Source organism: Gasterosteus aculeatus, chromosome 9, assembly GCF_964276395.1.
Source record: "Gasterosteus aculeatus chromosome 9, fGasAcu3.hap1.1, whole genome shotgun sequence".
Lineage (NCBI taxonomy): Eukaryota > Metazoa > Chordata > Actinopteri > Perciformes > Gasterosteidae > Gasterosteus > Gasterosteus aculeatus.
The window spans coordinates 8,601,775-8,618,326 of NC_135696.1; the positions used below are offsets into that span (position 1 = coordinate 8,601,775).

General features: G+C 41.9%; 2 protein-coding genes across 2 annotated transcripts; both read right to left on the minus strand.

The window, feature by feature from the left end:
• Positions 1 to 54: 54 nt before the first annotated feature.
• On the minus strand, positions 55 to 10,826 carry LOC120825751 (cAMP-dependent protein kinase catalytic subunit alpha). The gene is made up of 11 exons (XM_040187561.2): positions 9,802 to 10,826; positions 8,733 to 8,794; positions 7,781 to 7,909; positions 6,649 to 6,747; positions 5,769 to 5,851; positions 5,424 to 5,550; positions 4,848 to 4,943; positions 3,870 to 3,992; positions 3,383 to 3,442; positions 3,185 to 3,289; positions 55 to 3,094 (listed from the first exon to the last, which is right to left on the minus strand). Exons 1-11 carry the CDS (start codon positions 9,845 to 9,847, stop codon positions 2,969 to 2,971), a joined length of 1,056 nt encoding a protein of 351 aa, XP_040043495.1. The 5' UTR covers positions 9,848 to 10,826; the 3' UTR covers positions 55 to 2,968.
• A 921-nt stretch (positions 10,827 to 11,747) lies between these two features.
• asf1bb (anti-silencing function 1Bb histone chaperone) lies at positions 11,748 to 15,406 on the minus strand. Its single transcript, XM_040187430.2, has 4 exons — positions 14,944 to 15,406; positions 13,844 to 13,959; positions 13,462 to 13,638; positions 11,748 to 12,707 (listed from the first exon to the last, which is right to left on the minus strand). Exons 1-4 carry the CDS (start codon positions 15,050 to 15,052, stop codon positions 12,510 to 12,512), a joined length of 600 nt encoding a protein of 199 aa, XP_040043364.1. The 5' UTR covers positions 15,053 to 15,406; the 3' UTR covers positions 11,748 to 12,509.
• Positions 15,407 to 16,552: the final 1,146 nt, after the last annotated feature.

Genomic DNA, 16,552 nt, shown 5'->3' on the forward strand with positions numbered 1-16,552 from the left:
CCAACACTGGAATCAACACACACGCAGGAGGCAAACACACGTTCAGTCGAAATGTACAAGTAAAACTTTATTGGAATGATACTCATTTTGCAAAATATTACACTTCGGGTTTTTATGCCACTTCTCCCGTTATTTTAGACGCTTCCCCTTGCAGCGCGTCTGTGTGTGTGTGTGTGTGTGTGTGTGTGTGTGTGTGTGTGTGTGTCAGGGGGTTAACATGGTTTACATCGAGGTCTCGTTTCCCTAAAAAGTGCGACAGTATGTACCAGCAGTGCGCCCGCATCGACAGGAAGTTGTATCACCGCAAAAAAAACATCTAGGAGACACGGAATAATATTGTATTATAACTTCACTTTTGTCCATGATGATATAGTCAACATTAAACTCGACATGGAGGAAATACAGCCAATGCGAAGTCTCAACAAGTGGTTTACAACAATGTCAAATTAATAATATTAATGCTATTAAAAAAAGGTTGTCATTCCCAATCATTCACAAGATCAGAGTGATTGATTGAAAAATGTTTTTCCGCCTCGCTCTCTCTCTCTCAATGAGGAGGACTGAAAATGAAAATTCTGGGCTAAGAGGAGAGGGGGCAACAAGTCGTTTGCCATGCGTGTGGACTCTTTTCTGTGCGCGAGCCAAACGCCTCTTTGCTGAACGTTGTTAAAAGGGGCAGGTAGTTTCTTGTTAAATAGCTATTTAGTTTGGAAATGTCTCAGCACAATATCAACTGACACAATGAAGGGACTCGAGATCCTACTTATTTAGCTCAACTCGAGGTCCTGTCCTGGTATCCAGGACCCAATAGAGGGTCCGTTTACCACCCATGTGGACTGCTCCGCAGCCCGCGAAGTTATGTGAAGGTATCCATCACATGAGGGGAACACGCGATAATCGCTAAGGAATCTAGGCCTCGAACTCTCTTGCAGGTTTTAATGCAAGTTCTATACTGAATCACTGCCCCTTTAAGGCTCCATTAAGACAGAAGCTTACATGGTGCATACTCCTTAATTAAATCGTTTGATTCAAATTAGCACACAGCAAACCCGGGGCCACGTCACGTTTCGGCATAGCGATACTGTATATAATGTGCAGACAGGGGAACTTTTCTTGGACAGGAAGGACTCGTTCAAATAAAACTAATCGGTATTCTAAAGCCACCAGGTAAAACCAGCGCCTGTTTCAACCAAAATAGATTATCTTCATTGTAGTGGGACGTTAAAATACAGCTACGAAGAAGGCCTTTGAATGTTTGAAATAGACAATATTTATGAATCCTGAAAGACCAAATCCTACAATGGCCACCATTTTGGGCGTCGCGTAAGTGCTTTGCCATTATAGCTCAGGTGCTAAATCGGCATCGAACAGCTGAAGTGCTATGCGTTGCGGAATTTACGGACAGGCAGCTTGCACACTGAGATTGTTCCTGTCTCTTCTCAGTACCAGCAATATTCAACTCTTATACCTTTTCCTAACTTCTTTAATGGAATAGGAGGCATCTTTACATCATCACCACATGGAAAAAAAGGAAAATGTGCACGTAAACACACAGATGGGAATAGAGCTGCTGGCACATGTAGGCCTGTCACACAGAGTGAGAGTGCTGTGGAGATGAACACAGGTGTATATAAAAAGAGCATGAAGCACACCATCCAGACCACCGACAACGACTCAAGGCTCAAAGTGCTCCAGTGACCACCAGCCAGAAGCAGTTTGAGGTAGTCTGCCTCGGATGGTCTCTTCTAACTGGAGTGGGCCGGGGCCAAATGGTGGATACAAAATGCCGCATCAGCTCGACTAACAAATGAGCTCTGAGCCGAGACAGCAAGTGCGTTAAGAACAAACACAGTTAGCAAAAACAAAATCTCTGGAAGGGAAAATTGTGGAATAGCTAAAAGTCATAGTATTCCCTTTTGTTCCTGTTGGTGCTGGACAGAACTTTAAATTCCCAAATCTATATCACAAGCAAGTGTCTCCCACATCTTCTTGACCTGCGAATCCTAATGCTTTATGATGATAAAATGTCTTATTAAGTGATATGTTCAAACCTGAGATACCATTATGTTATTCTGTCGCTATCGAAACCGATATAGAGATTTACGTTCCCTTATCCACATTTCCTTTGTTTGTTAGCGCGACTTGAAATAATTGAAGCCACCAGTATCTAGTAACATTTAAAAAAACTTGAGTGCACAAAGCCTAGCTATGCTAACAACGATTGAGTTACACAGTAAACTGACTTCTTCCCCGGAAGTGTCACCTGTCTCTTACCCTAAGTTGCTTGATTAGACAATGCATCGTTTTTATGTTTTTCTTTTGGCCAATCATGCCGGTGACTCGAGGTATGAAAAGGTAAAAGATGGAATATTTAAATAATAAATGAGAAATTATATTTAATTTGAATGTTCACTTAAATGCTCCTCCTGCTCGAGAGAGAGAGGGAGAGAGAGGGAGAGAGAAAGAGAGAGGGTTATCAGTTGAAATGGAAGAAATCTTTACGTGGACCTCAACTTCATGGACTCTACGGGCTTCATGAGATGAACAACAAGCCGCAGGAGGTGGAGCAGGCGGACTGATTTCTCTGTGATGTGGCCCAAAAGGGATTGAATGATGAACAAAATAGATAGAAAAAGAGAAGGGAAGACCTAGGATGAAAATGACTAGAGGCATCTCTAAGTATAACCAACACCCTTCGGTCTGAAGCTCACCTTCAGTATAAAGGAAACCATAAATAAGACAGAATAATAAATAAAATAAAAGAGAAAATCAACAGAAAAGGCAACACTGCTGGTTATCAGTCCCCTTTCTCCTTTTCCCTTCTCTATCCCTCCCTCCTGCCCCACTCTGGTCGTAGCTGGTGCTTGTGATTGGACAGGAGACAGCACTCTCTCCTTATGTCTCCCACTCGAGCAGCCTACCTTTGACTCTCCCTACTCCTTCTTTCTTCCTCTCTCGCTCTCTAACGCTAGAACTCTGCAAACTCCTTGCCACATTTCTCGTTGAAGGAGACGCGGATCTCCTCCTCCTCGTAGTCGTCAAAGTTGCTGGTGTCGCCTGGTCCTTTGAACTTGGGGACGAAGGGAGCCTCCACCTACAGACAATTGAAAACCCCAGTTGGGAAGTGAACTTTATAGAAGGGAAGACAACTCGTTTAACAAGCTGCACTCACAGACACACATACCTTTTTCTGGTAGATGGCAATCCAGTCGGTGGTTGCGAACCATTTGTGTCCCTTGATGTCGTTGACCCCGTTCTTGAGGTTCCCAAAACGTTTTGTTAGATCCACCTGAGGATAACACCAATACATTTTCCTCACTTGTTCGAACTGCAGAGGAGTAAACGTAGCTGTAACTTCAGAATGACAAATATTTGCTTTCACCTGTAACAGGTTCCGCAAGAGGTCCTTCAGGTCTGAACTGAAGTGAGATGGGAAACGCACCTGAGACAGACAACAGAAAGAGGTTAAAAACACTTCCAAGCCGGCTTCAATAACCGTCAAGGTGGTCTAAAGAGATTCTGTGTTTGCCCCTGGGAGCACCGCTAACATGCAACAGATAGATTACAGTTTCTGTAAAACAAAGCCTATTATAAAGGACAGAAAGGACACTTGAAGACGAGTAGAAGAAGACAATATGTCTATATTGGAGATGCATACCAAATTGTTCCTGCCTTCAAAATGTACAGAGTTAGGCTTCAACATTTGTCTAAATCCCAAAATGGAGCTATAATGTAAACATAACCCAAACTAAATGAACTTTCTTAAACAAAACCCTCAGAACAGAGTCATGTCGGGATGAGGGGCGGGTCCTCCAAATGTTACAAACACCAAAGGCAGCACCAGGTGGTATTCGGAGAGTCCAACTCACCTTCCCTGACACGATCTTTTCGTAGATCTGAATGGGCTGGTCAGCAAAGAAAGGCGGGTACCCTGCTGCCATCTCATAGACCAGTACGCCCAGCGCCCACCAGTCTACGGCCTTGTTATACCCCTGGTGGATATAACAAGGGTGGAGGAAAGTAGAGACAAAAGGGCTGTTTAAAAAAAATATAATTTCCCATTTCCATTCGTCGTTCGTTCCTCTTTTGCTCAAGTCTGTCAACTTATACTTTCCAACAGAATCTGTGCAACCCGTTCAAATGTTCAGAATGAAGAGATCCAGTATGATTGTTATGCGGCCCGTCACGTGATGACGTAGTCTAAGTATCTTTGATATTATACTGAACGATTCAAGGACACATAGAGACTTATGGAGAACGTTCTATCAAAAAAGACGTCATGATGTTTGTTGTCACATCTAAATATTAGATGAACGTTGGAATGTTTTCTATTATGTCGCGCCTCCGTTTCTTTTACTTGCAATGCAAAAAGCTCTCGCTTTTTTGAGCTACCGTCTTGCTTGCTCACATCTAACTGACTGCAGCTGGCGGTCGTTTCGTTTCCGCGATTAACTTCCGGTTTACAGAAGTAAACAAACGTATGTTAACTAAATATTTTGTTGCATTAATCTTTGCCACATTAATCGCATAGATTAATGCGTTTATGTTAATTTAGAGTTTTACTAGCTTCAATGTTCATATGTTGTTAAGGGGAAGATTTGCGCTCTATAGATTCTATGGAAAACAACTATTGCCTATTATGGTTTGAAAAACCAAGGCGACCAATACCAACATCCCAAGATACTCCTCGTGCTGGCAGGAGCGTAAATACCAGCAACCACAATCTTGTAGAGAAAGGGTGTTAACCCAATGTAATAGGTCGGTGTCATTGTTTGTTTAAATGCAGAATATCTTCATTTGAACGGAATCATGGCTGTAAGATAAAATATGGTGCAATGGTGGCTCACCTTGCTCAGAATAATCTCCGGGGCCAGATATTCTGGGGTGCCACACAGTGTCCAGGTCCGGCCCTTTACGCGTTTGGCAAAGCCAAAATCTGTCACCTGAGAGGGAAACAATAGATTATTGACAAACAATGAAAAGCGTGCCTAGCTGAAAGGCAGAAGAAAGGAAACCCGCACAATAGACAGGGGCAACGAGATGGAGCAAGGCAAGGATCTTTGGGCAGCAATGGGATCCTTCACCAGTTTATAGTTAATGGTCCGTCACTAGAGGGCGGAATAATCTTTGTCACGAGACCGACTCTGTGTGACAGCGTTAGTTGGTCAAAGTTTAGACACGTCCATGCCTGTGAGATCCCAAATAAAAGGCATGGGGATTTTTAAATGTCATGCTTTATTTTCACACAAGTGACTGTAAAACTGCATGCAGCTTCTTTAAATTAAAACAGAGCCAAGCCCGTGGTCTTTAAAACCCAACAGCTTGATGTCCCATGGACTCTTCTGCATCAGAATGACTGTAAAAATAGTGAAATAACTAATTCCAATGATGACTAAAATGCAAATAAATAAAATCCAGGTTACCTGTATGTAGCCCTGTTGGTCTATGAGCAGGTTTTCAGGTTTCAGGTCTCTGTAGATCAGGTCCAACGCGTGAAGATACTCAAAGGTTAGAACAATCTGAGCAGCGTAGAACCGAGCGTGAGGCTCACTGTGGACACACAAACCAAAGCAGGGTGGTGTAGAAAAAGAGCAGTTTAGTGGAGAATATGGACCAGAACAGAACAGCAGGGAACATAGCCGAGTAAAACAGAGCACAGCTAAAAAGAAAGAGACCTGAGGAGAACAGAGTCGAATAGAATAAAATAGAATGGGCAACAAGAGAATAAAATAGAGGAGATGCATTAAATGACTCCTATAGACACTAACCTAAATCTGCCAATTCTCCGTAGATGAGAGAACATCTCTCCACCTGGTACATACTCCATCACCATATAGAGGTTAGTGTTGTCCTAGAGAAGGAAGACGGAGGACAGATTTGAGACACACAGATACAGATCAAACCATTTTTTACACCCATTAACAAGACAAGTAGCGCAACACCAGCTTCATATTATCAAGGAGGATTTCATTCTTCCCACGCTTCTTGGTTGACGACTGCAAATGCAACATACTGTCAAAGTACTCTAACTAAGCTGAGTTAATATGCATTTGTTGTCGGCTCTTCCAAAGGGTGAAGGACGAGACAAGCGGAGAGGAAAATTCTGTTAATAGGTTTATTTGAAGCTTAACCCGAATACGGCTTTAATTGGAGTATAGCCAGCGGCTGGGTTAGTCTGTAGGAGCACAGGCAGATCTTTGCAAGTTGAAGCTAATGCAACTATTGCTGATAAAAACAGACCCTAGGTATACATGCGGTTTAATTACAGATCACATAAATATGACAAAACTAGACACATATTCACTCACATTTTGACATTGTTTTCTCAGTTTTGATTATTATTTCATCTCAATTTCTGAATAGCCAAGCAGTACCGGTTTCTTCACACGCATTGATCATTTGAATGGACCACTTTCATAAAAATGTAGTCAAATAGCAATTAAAAAGCTGGACTGGGGGATTTGGGCTAAGCAGATGAAGAGAAGGACAATCTATTCAGCACCCATCATCAACACACACACACACACACACACACACACACACACACACACACACACACACACACACACACACACACACACACACACACACACACACACACACACACACACACACACACACACACACACCATGTAGAATTCACCGTACCTTAAACGAGTACTCCAACCGCACCAGAAAGGGAAAGCTGACAGCCTGAAGAATCCGCTTCTCATTCAGAGTGTGCTCTATTTGCTTGAGCTTGACCACCTGAAAGACAAAAAGGAGGGTTTATATGTGTCTCTGTATAGCGACCCTGGCGCCCCATTCATTTTTATTACTGATGCAAAAAAAATAATAATTATACTATTTAATTTATATAATGATTTTCTTGTTTGAAGATATGATACATTTGCTTTCATTTTGTAAAACGTACTCATTAATGTGTGTGTTTTTTTTAACATCATAATGTAGTATTTATACATTAGTTTATCACAAAAGTAGCTCTGGAGCAGTCAGCCTCCTTCCGGCTAGGCTAACACCTGCAAGCGGCATCGATTTTGTTACCTTTTGATTGATTTTTGTGAAATTGGCAAAACAGTACAAACACAAGTCAAGGTACAATCAATTATTTCCCTCCATTTTGGTTACCAGGTACACTGACATCCAGTGAAAGCAAAGCGAAACAAAGTGGAAACCAGGCATGAATAGAATGATGTATTATGAGTGGGAGGTACCGAAGCCAAAGCAGGTGTCATAAAATGGGCAAATCTCTATAGATGCTTTCATCCAAGAGACAATAGGGCCACAGTCTCTCCCTCCGTGTTTGTGGTGAGGTGGTTTGCCAGGTTAACAGCACGTACCCGACACACAGATAATTGTGATTTTTTGCATTTTAAAATGTATTGACCAGTGTTGACCACTGTATGTATTGACCACTAATCTGCATGTCTCTAGACTGCATCAAAGTGATAAAGAACCTCAACTTTTCAGCGTTGAATTCACCGGATCGGCCAGTGAAACAGACATTCCCATCTGTGTATATTAGCAATAAAAATGAGTTTCTGTAGATATTAGTCATAAGATAGGAGATAACCAGTGCGAACAGAAACAAATTATTTCTAAATTGGTTTCCAAAATGACTGTACTTGATAATATGCACTAAAACAACCTCAGCTTTGCCACCCGATGTCTGCTTGAGCACAACCTTATTCAAAGAGGATCAATAGGAACCATATATGTATATATATATATATATATATATATATATATAATAAAATATTCCACCGTGACGCAAACTGACCTTCTGCTTGTTGAGGATCTTCATGGCATAATGCTGTCCCGTTTCTCTGTGCTTCACAAGCATCACTCGGCCAAATGAGCCCGTGCCGAGAGTTTTCAACCTCTCAAACTGCTCAAGGCCAGCAGTGTTCTGAACGGACAAAACAAAAAGGGCTGATTGATTTTTGTGAGAATCGGATGGCGAGTTTTTCTAATGTGTCCTCTGCTCATATTAACCTTATATTATGTGTGTTTTTATACAGCAAATGCCAGAGTGCATGTGTAGTATAGTGTATATGAAGCGTGTATGATATATGATATGAGCTAATATGTACAAACTAATTGGGTACACTGAACATGCACAGCACATAATACCTATATAGAGCCAGGTTACATCTAAAACTATTATGTGAACCTGTGAAATATATCTGGATTTATCTACATACAGTTTATATAAAAAAAAGGAGTCATACTGTCACATTTCAATTTCTTTTTCTTTCTCTTATAAAACCTCGGGTCGAAGAGAAAGTCAAGTATACTCAACAATGTAAAGAAGATTTTTAAGTTATTTGTATCTAATATGATCTGTTACTGTAAAATACTTCTAAAAGCTTGATTGCACAGCGGCACAGAACTTAAATTATATTTCGAAGGCTGGCTAAAATGGTTCAAATCGAATGCTGTAATGCGTCAAGAATAGTATACATTTTTATAATATTTAGATTATACATATTTAGATTATTAGTATACATAAAAGCAATAAGAATACATGTAAATAATAATTGTTATGTTAAATGCAATCACTATGGTTGAGAAATAATAATAATAAGAACCGGAAATTAAAAGACAAAACAATTATATGATTTCAAGGTCAAATCAGTACATAACCAAACTGAATCATCACGCTACATATTTTACCAGCCACTTGATTTATTTTGCTGTACACAAATATGTATATATATATACACACTAACCTGTGCGGGGCTCTCCCACTTCTTTAGAAAGTCCTCTTTGGCTTTAGCAAGGAACTCCTTGACTGTGGACGACAAAATCACAATGAAGGCTTTAGTAGTGTGTGCAAAAAAGTGAAATAATACAGAAATGAAAACGTAGAATACCTCCTCTGTTTTTGAAGAATCACATGCAAAGATGTGCAAACCTGCAGAAAGCTCCCACGAGAACTGTTTCACTTTGTTTAGTAGCACTCTTCTGACAAAACACCACCACACACAAACTGTGTATGATCTTAGTGTGAAGCACAGTGTTGTTTTAGCATTTAAGGACTCAGTAAGCACGGTATGTGGTATTGAGGCTCATTTTCTTACAATTATGCTCCCTGACCAAGAGTGCATGACATACAGCATGTGATGCTTACACTTCAAGCTCCTTCCTTTACTGTGTTGTGATCCCTGGCACTGTTTGTAATCTGTTAGGTGGAAAGTATATGTGGAATGACTGCATGAATACCAATGCATTTTTAAAAGTCATGGTAAACAGAAGATCTATCCAATGAATGCACCAGTCCAGTGGCCTCTGACATTTCTCATCCTCGTGCGTCGCATAAACCTCACGTTAGACTTACAGACACAGTGAGACCAGCTCAGCAGGTTCACGTTAATGCAGCTCATCCACACACACACACACACACACACACACACACACACACACACACACACACACACAGTTCAAGCAGCATCTCTCTTCCAAAAGAGGGGAGGCAACATAAATATTGGCAATATGTCAGTAATGCGAATATTAAAAAATCGTCATGTCTACGAAAACCGCTCTCCATCCTGAACTTAGCATCTACTCAAAGTAAAGCAAAAAAAAGCCCCTCTCTTCATTCACATGCAATGCTGCTGAATGAGTTGCATTTAGGATCTTGCGTTCGTTTGCAGGAAGGACTTTTCATGCCGGTGCATCTTAATGAATGGGAAAGGAAGAGTAAGGATTCTAATTGAACATGTGCGTCTTTTTCTGTAAATACATCGTCTCTGATCATGTCACGAGGTGTAACATTAGGCTACCGGCGACGGTACCCACCGCTTTCCATCTCGCTGCCCTTCCTGGCCGTGGGCGCGTTGCCCATGATGACAACTTGTCAACGGGCGATCCGTGGCTTGTTTTTTTGGCCGCCCTGCAGCCCCCTCGAGCCGGTGACCCAAGTTCGGCGTTTTTTCCTTAACCCAGTCGCAGCGGTTAGCGAGCGTCCCGAGGTCTTGGTCTTTAATAGCCTGCGATGCGGCGAGGCGGTGCTCCGGAGCGGGCTCGCGCCCTACACGGCCGTCAGCCGCCGACACCGGCCGGAATCGGGCTTGAATCCCCGGGGAGCTATCGCGGTAGCGTCCTGGTCGCTGGGGCTTCACCAGACCGCCAGGCCGACCTCGGCGTGATTGACCTGAAACGCGGAGGATCCAGTCTTCTCCTGTGCCTCCTCGCAGCAGCACCCCCACCCCGGCTCCCCACCTCTCTCCCGGCCCCCCGCCCCCCGAAAAACAGCTACACAGACGGCGGGGATGCAATATTTTCAATCAAAAGACTGCCACCTTTCGTCATCGAACCCAGATTTAAAAAGTGAATCCTCGAAGGGGTCCAAACGGCGAAGCGAATTTTCCCAAATCAACATTGGCCCCCTGTAGTCTCGGAGACGGGCGAGATGACGGAACTACAGCCGAGCTAAGATCCCGCCTCTTGGGCGGAGCCCGGGTTGATTGACGGCTGAAGCTAGGCTATGTATTGGTCACCTAGCTAAGCGGTCGTCCTACGGCGCCCTCCGATTGGCCTTTAAATCCGCCAACAACGCCAACGGACCGCCACCCTACAAATAGCCAACGATGGGAAACGTCAACGACACATTTTTGCTCTCGACTATAACCGCGCCCACTTTCTCCCGTCGCTGCCTTCCATTGGCTGGTCGCGGCCAAACCGTGGGAATCACGGCGAATGTGAGGTTACTCATTGGCCGAAAGGTAAATAAATAAATAGAACCCCACCCCTTGCCGTCGAGCGACTGATACGCGTTTGGCTCAACTGCGAGCTATTTTTAGAAAGGTTGGTCAGAATATAACACACGCGCGGCGCAGTCTGGCTGGCAGCACTTCTTAACTGATCGCAGACAGCCGTGCATGGAGGGAAGAGTTTATCCGGTGGGGATCGAACCACCAGCAATAAGATATGCAAGATAGGCATTTATTTGACAGTCGGTGTGGCTGGAAAACCCGCACCTCATAACGTCTTATGTGACGCGCCTTCAATCCGCTGACAGCATGTCGGTGATTCTCGGCCCACATCCGGTGAACCTGCAGCGCAAGTGTAGCAGATGCCCTTGGCCCTTAAATTATTATTATTGTGGTAAGCAGAAGACACGGCTTCAAATAGATTTGCATCTGAAAATGTTAATTCAATAATAATCTGAATTTGTGTGGGTCAACAAATCTGAATTTCCAAAGGACACACAAACCAACACTTGAGGTATACATGTGTAAATGAGTCATGCGTGGTCTGAGGCCTACAACATACATTTATATTTAAAAGATGCCCACAATAAAAAGCTACTACAGCTGCATAAGCTTTTCATTTGCCCTACTTTTGATCGTAATGCATTCTGATAATGATCCTAAACGCTTTGGCCGATTATCAGATATACACACATTTACCTCAAATTCACATATGTAAAATAACAGATGGAAGGACTGAAGCGTCTGTTTTGAATCGACCACGCATTAGTGCCGATGTAGCCCAAGAGAGAAAATGGGTGAGAGCAGAGTCCCCCACCCTTTAGTGATGCAGTTGCCGAGCAACATGAGGCTAGAGTGGAAATGGTGGAGTGAGGCTGCTGCATTTTATGAATGAAATTGGAAAAAAAGAAAAAGGAGCTAGAGGGGAAAGAGCAGACCAACACAGCCAGTCTCTAGCGTGCCTCCTTCCTCACTAGTCAAGGTATAAAGCAGCTGTGCAATTAAAATTTGGCAAATACAGGAAACTAGTACTAGATTCACAAAACAAGTTTATTAAGCCCATCACAACCCCCATTTTTACAAATGCTGAGGCAGAGAATATACAGTAAGTACAAAAAGAAAATGGGCCTGTTCATCTTGAAGACCATGTAAGCGCTGAGAAAACATTATTTACAGTTAACCTTAACTACAATCCAGAATCCTTTTCTCCTTCAACTCAATGTTTTATGCATCCATAGACCTTAATCTTAGGTCCCATAACTGCACCTTGGCCCGTTTAAAGGGCCTTCTGGATAACTCAAGGTTATAACTCAAAAACAAGGCTGTACTCAGTGTACGCTCCATAGCCAATAGTAAACAAAGCTAGTTCATGCAACAGGCCCCTGAACATAACCCACATTTCAAAAAAGATGTCCACAGGTGCGTCTACTCCAAAATGCTACACATTTACATGTGACAAAAATTACAAACAATGAAATGCTTTATTATAGAAAGCTAGTGCTACATACAGAGCACTGCCCACATCAGTGCGCAAGAGGACAGCTTTGACTTTGTCTAAAACCATATATAGTAAAATAAGGCAAAGCTGGTTGTGCTAGCCTGGGTGTGTTGAAAGAGACCGCACAGGAGGCAAAACTGTTTACAACAATGCCAGATTCATCCCGTTTGCGTATGCTGTATAAAAATAATGTTCTTGATACATCCGTGGCTTTCTTGTCCAAAAGAGTGTTTGCAATGTGGATGAGTGTACCCATAAGAACAACCTTTTGTCCATCATCTCAGCGTGAGGATTTTTTACATGCAGTCCATGGAGTTGTCTGGCATCAGTCCGAGAGGGGGCATCTTTCCCGGTACACAGGTCGGCGGAAGCATTCCTCCGATGTTGGGGGACGGGTCGACATTCTCGCAGTCCTCCATTTTGTCTGACGAACCCTCCCAGTTGATATGGAAGCGAGTGACACGGGGGTTGGAGGCCAGAATATTCCTCAGGAGCTGAGAGAATGAAAGCGACATTGGTGAAATGTCAGAATTCCCATTTGTGGTGGAGATATCCTCACTTTCAGTCCCACACGTGGGTCACGTTTTACCAAACCTTTCCTTGATGGAACTAAAAAGCATCTCATTACTCGGCTCTTTGCACCTGCTAAAAAAACACCCTCGTCCGTCATACACCATGCCACCTGTTCGGGATGTAGGCTTTCAAAAAAAAAAAAAAAGCCTTCCCGGAAATTGAGGGAATGCAAAAAAGGTACCGTTTCCATTTCACACAGAGACAATACAAGCAAGTCGCTTTGAGTTAGCTTCTGTTGCACTGGCGTACATTGATCCTGCTGGTATTTCAGACAGAAGGGATCCTTTTATCGGACTTTATAAAAAGCTGAAACGTGATACCGGAGTTTATAATAGTTTCATTAGTAATCAACCTATCCCCCAAAAGTGAGCCAATGTAGAATACTATATCATACAAACCTGGCTGGGTGCGTTTTCATTTTATTAAAATTTCCCATTGCGCCAAATCACATCCACGCCGTGTAGTAAACCCTGAAACTTTTACCCTTTGATTGTTCTGACCAAAAAGCTAAAATGATCTTAAAGTCATAAATTGCCGCCCCCCCCCCAACGCTAATAAAAACCTTCAGATCAACACGATTCACATTGATGACATATTCTAATTTAAAAAAAGTTGCAGGCATGTGCTTATGGCAGAAATCAGTGATGACCACTTGAGTGAGTGTGTGTTTGTTACCTGAGTGTAGTCTGGTTTGAGGGGTGGGTTTTCCCGTAGTTCAGGGTCTGTGTATTCATTGTTGACATAGTAACCAATGCGGATGAACTCCTGTCCACGGTAGGTGCAGGTAATAAGGACGACAGTAACTCCTACAGCATCACTCTCTGGAATCAACCCGGTGTTTGGTGCATCAGCCTGAAGGCAGAGAAAGGAACACAACGCGGAATACATCAGATGAAAGTAATCCATGGCAATCATGTTATTAATGAAGCATTGAGCTAAACAGCAGGCCAAACCAGGGAAATAAACCTGTGTCTCTGAATTCCAGTCTCAATATTCAATGGCTTCTGTGGCCTAGCTGTATTAGATGAGAGGTAACAGGTGACCAAAGTTTTCTGACCTGGAAAACAAACATGTGTCTGCCAGCTGGTACCGGGCCAACAAGAACAGAATCCAGAACCTGGTCGTATTCCTCGCTCTCGGCAGAACCCACGTAGATGATCTTCCACTCCAGATCTGATGTTACATACACACAACAGAGATAGACACGCCATGAATTTTGTTGGTACGGAATAGAGTAACACAGGGTATTGCTGTTGATTGAAATTTAGACATGTTGATTGACAGAGTAAAAAATATATACATCTTTAACAGAAAAATACGTGTTGATATACATTAGGGCTGCAACAACAAATCTATGAAATCGATAAAATTCGATTATTAAAAGCGTTGGCAATGAATTTCATTATCATTCATTCATTAATTTGTTGTGTCGCACGATTATCACGTCACTCAACGAGTTGCGGAGATGAAAAATAAAAAATAAAAGAGCCGAGCCGACGTAGAGGAAAGAGCAACCAGCAGCTGTTGAGTCACATGACGCAGGCAGAGACGTCTGTTCGACTAGTCGTCCAAGGTGTGAGAGTATTTTTCAATCTGTTTTGTATATATTTCGGATTCACTTCAACAATCACTACAATTAATTAGGTTACAGGAAATCATCAGTTTAATTGGTATACAGGTTCATAGCTAATGACAGCGAATCTCAACAGCTAGGCATTGCCAGTAGCCTGTACATGCTACGGCTTCCATGTTGTCTCTGCCCGCGGTTCGCGGCAAGTCGTTTAGCTTGACAGTTGCTAGAGTAACACAACGTAAACAACCAATGAACTTCAAGGAAAAGACGTCAAAGCAGGTCTGAGAACCAATCAGAGCAGGCGGGAGGCGGGGCGCGGAGCATAAACGCGCCAGCGCCAATTTTCAACTACTCGTCAAATGAAATATCTCTCTCCAACGACTAAGATAGCCTATCTTAGCTTATCAGGCTGACATGTCGGTATATCGATGAGCAACATCGCATGGTTATCAACAACTTACGATGTACCCCATCAACCCTCAAAAGTACAAGAAAGGGAGCTAGCACCCAATAGCTAACATTATGATAAATAATAAACTAACGTTAACTGGCACGACACGTTAAGGTTAACTGAAAACACCCACCTTCAGGTAAATCCTCCATGCATTCAAACGTTATTTCAAACTGAAATGGATTTCCAAATGGGCTCGGGTTGTCCAGCACAGCAACATTTAACACTTGTACCTTGGCCATGACGGTTTCTTCTGAAGCACCTCGTCCAGCTCCCTACTCTTACGTGAACAGTGTAACCAATCTATCGGTGCTTTAATATCACTGTGTTCCCGGCAGGGCTTTAGTCCCACACGTTGACGGCGCCTATCCTAAAGACTGTCAGTTAAAGTTTGATCCTTTTCTTCTCCGAGATCGCCAACACTCCTGGGCTACAGGAAATACGTCACTCTCTACCTCGTCTTCGTCTTCTTCGCCGTCTTTATTTCAGATATCTTGCTACCCGCTGCTGCCCCCAAACGTTCATTTGTCAAACAGATCAGAACAACACGTTCTTCTGAAGTTGCATTTTAAAGAGTGGATTAGTGCCTTATGTTATATTCTCTTCCAGTTACTGAATCTAGAGAAAAACGTGTACAGGAAAAAGCCTCTCCATGTGGGTAATTTCCCAATTTGTCAGGGGATTAAGAGTGGCCTTATTATTTGGAGCAGCACTAATATTTTTCAGTAATTAAGTTCAATTATTTCCCGTTCATTTATTTAGTTATTTGTGAGTGAATGTGTCCGTTAATAGAATATCTATAGATTTGAAATTGTTTGGTAAAATATAAAATATGTCTCCTCAGCATGTGATTGTAGGTATTTTAGACATTTTGGAACCATTAGATTTAGATTAGATTCTCTTTTCAAAGTAAAACATATGCAAAACAGACAAAAAGAAGTTCAAAGTTCCCAATAAACACCCTATTCATTTGTTAAAAATTACAGTGGCTTAGACTTCTCCAAAGGTTAGTCGGCAACTTTATAGTAAAAACAAGCAAGCCATTTTGTCGGAAAGCTGTTTTCTTTATTCTAAGTAACGACAAGTAAATTATGGCAAATCACCATTTTAGTTATTTTTGTGTATGGATGAAATACACAAGATCATGTTGTTGTTAATTACTAAGCTTTCCATTTGCTTTAAGCCTTTTGATAAACTAAACACCACCTACTGTAGCTCCACAATGTTATGCAACATAAGCGTTTTTGATCATTTGAAAAAAAAGAAGAAATGGAACACAACACAATAAACAGGGCTTTGACTATATTAGAAAAAATATGATATAAATACACACCATTAAAATAAACGAACGTTTTTCTTGGCAATTTGAACATTTGGATTATTTTTGTATATCAATAAGAATAAGACTTATTAATTATTAGCACAATATGTTTTTTGTCAATACTGTTGGACAGGAATACATTGATGACAATGTCATCCGTATACGCTCCAGTTCTCAAAGATTAATCAATGAGCTGTTATATAATCTGAATCACAATCAATTGAAATTTGGTTAATTGTTGTAACTTTCTTTGCATCAACCTATGGGGTCAGATCAGTCTCTATAATTGCAAATGCGCACGGAAAAATTCACAAACGTATTCGATTTACAAATGCACACAGAAGGATTTAAAATACATTTCAATACACACATAAATACATTTATATTTGTGAATGTGTATGCATTTCTTTGCAGATCACAC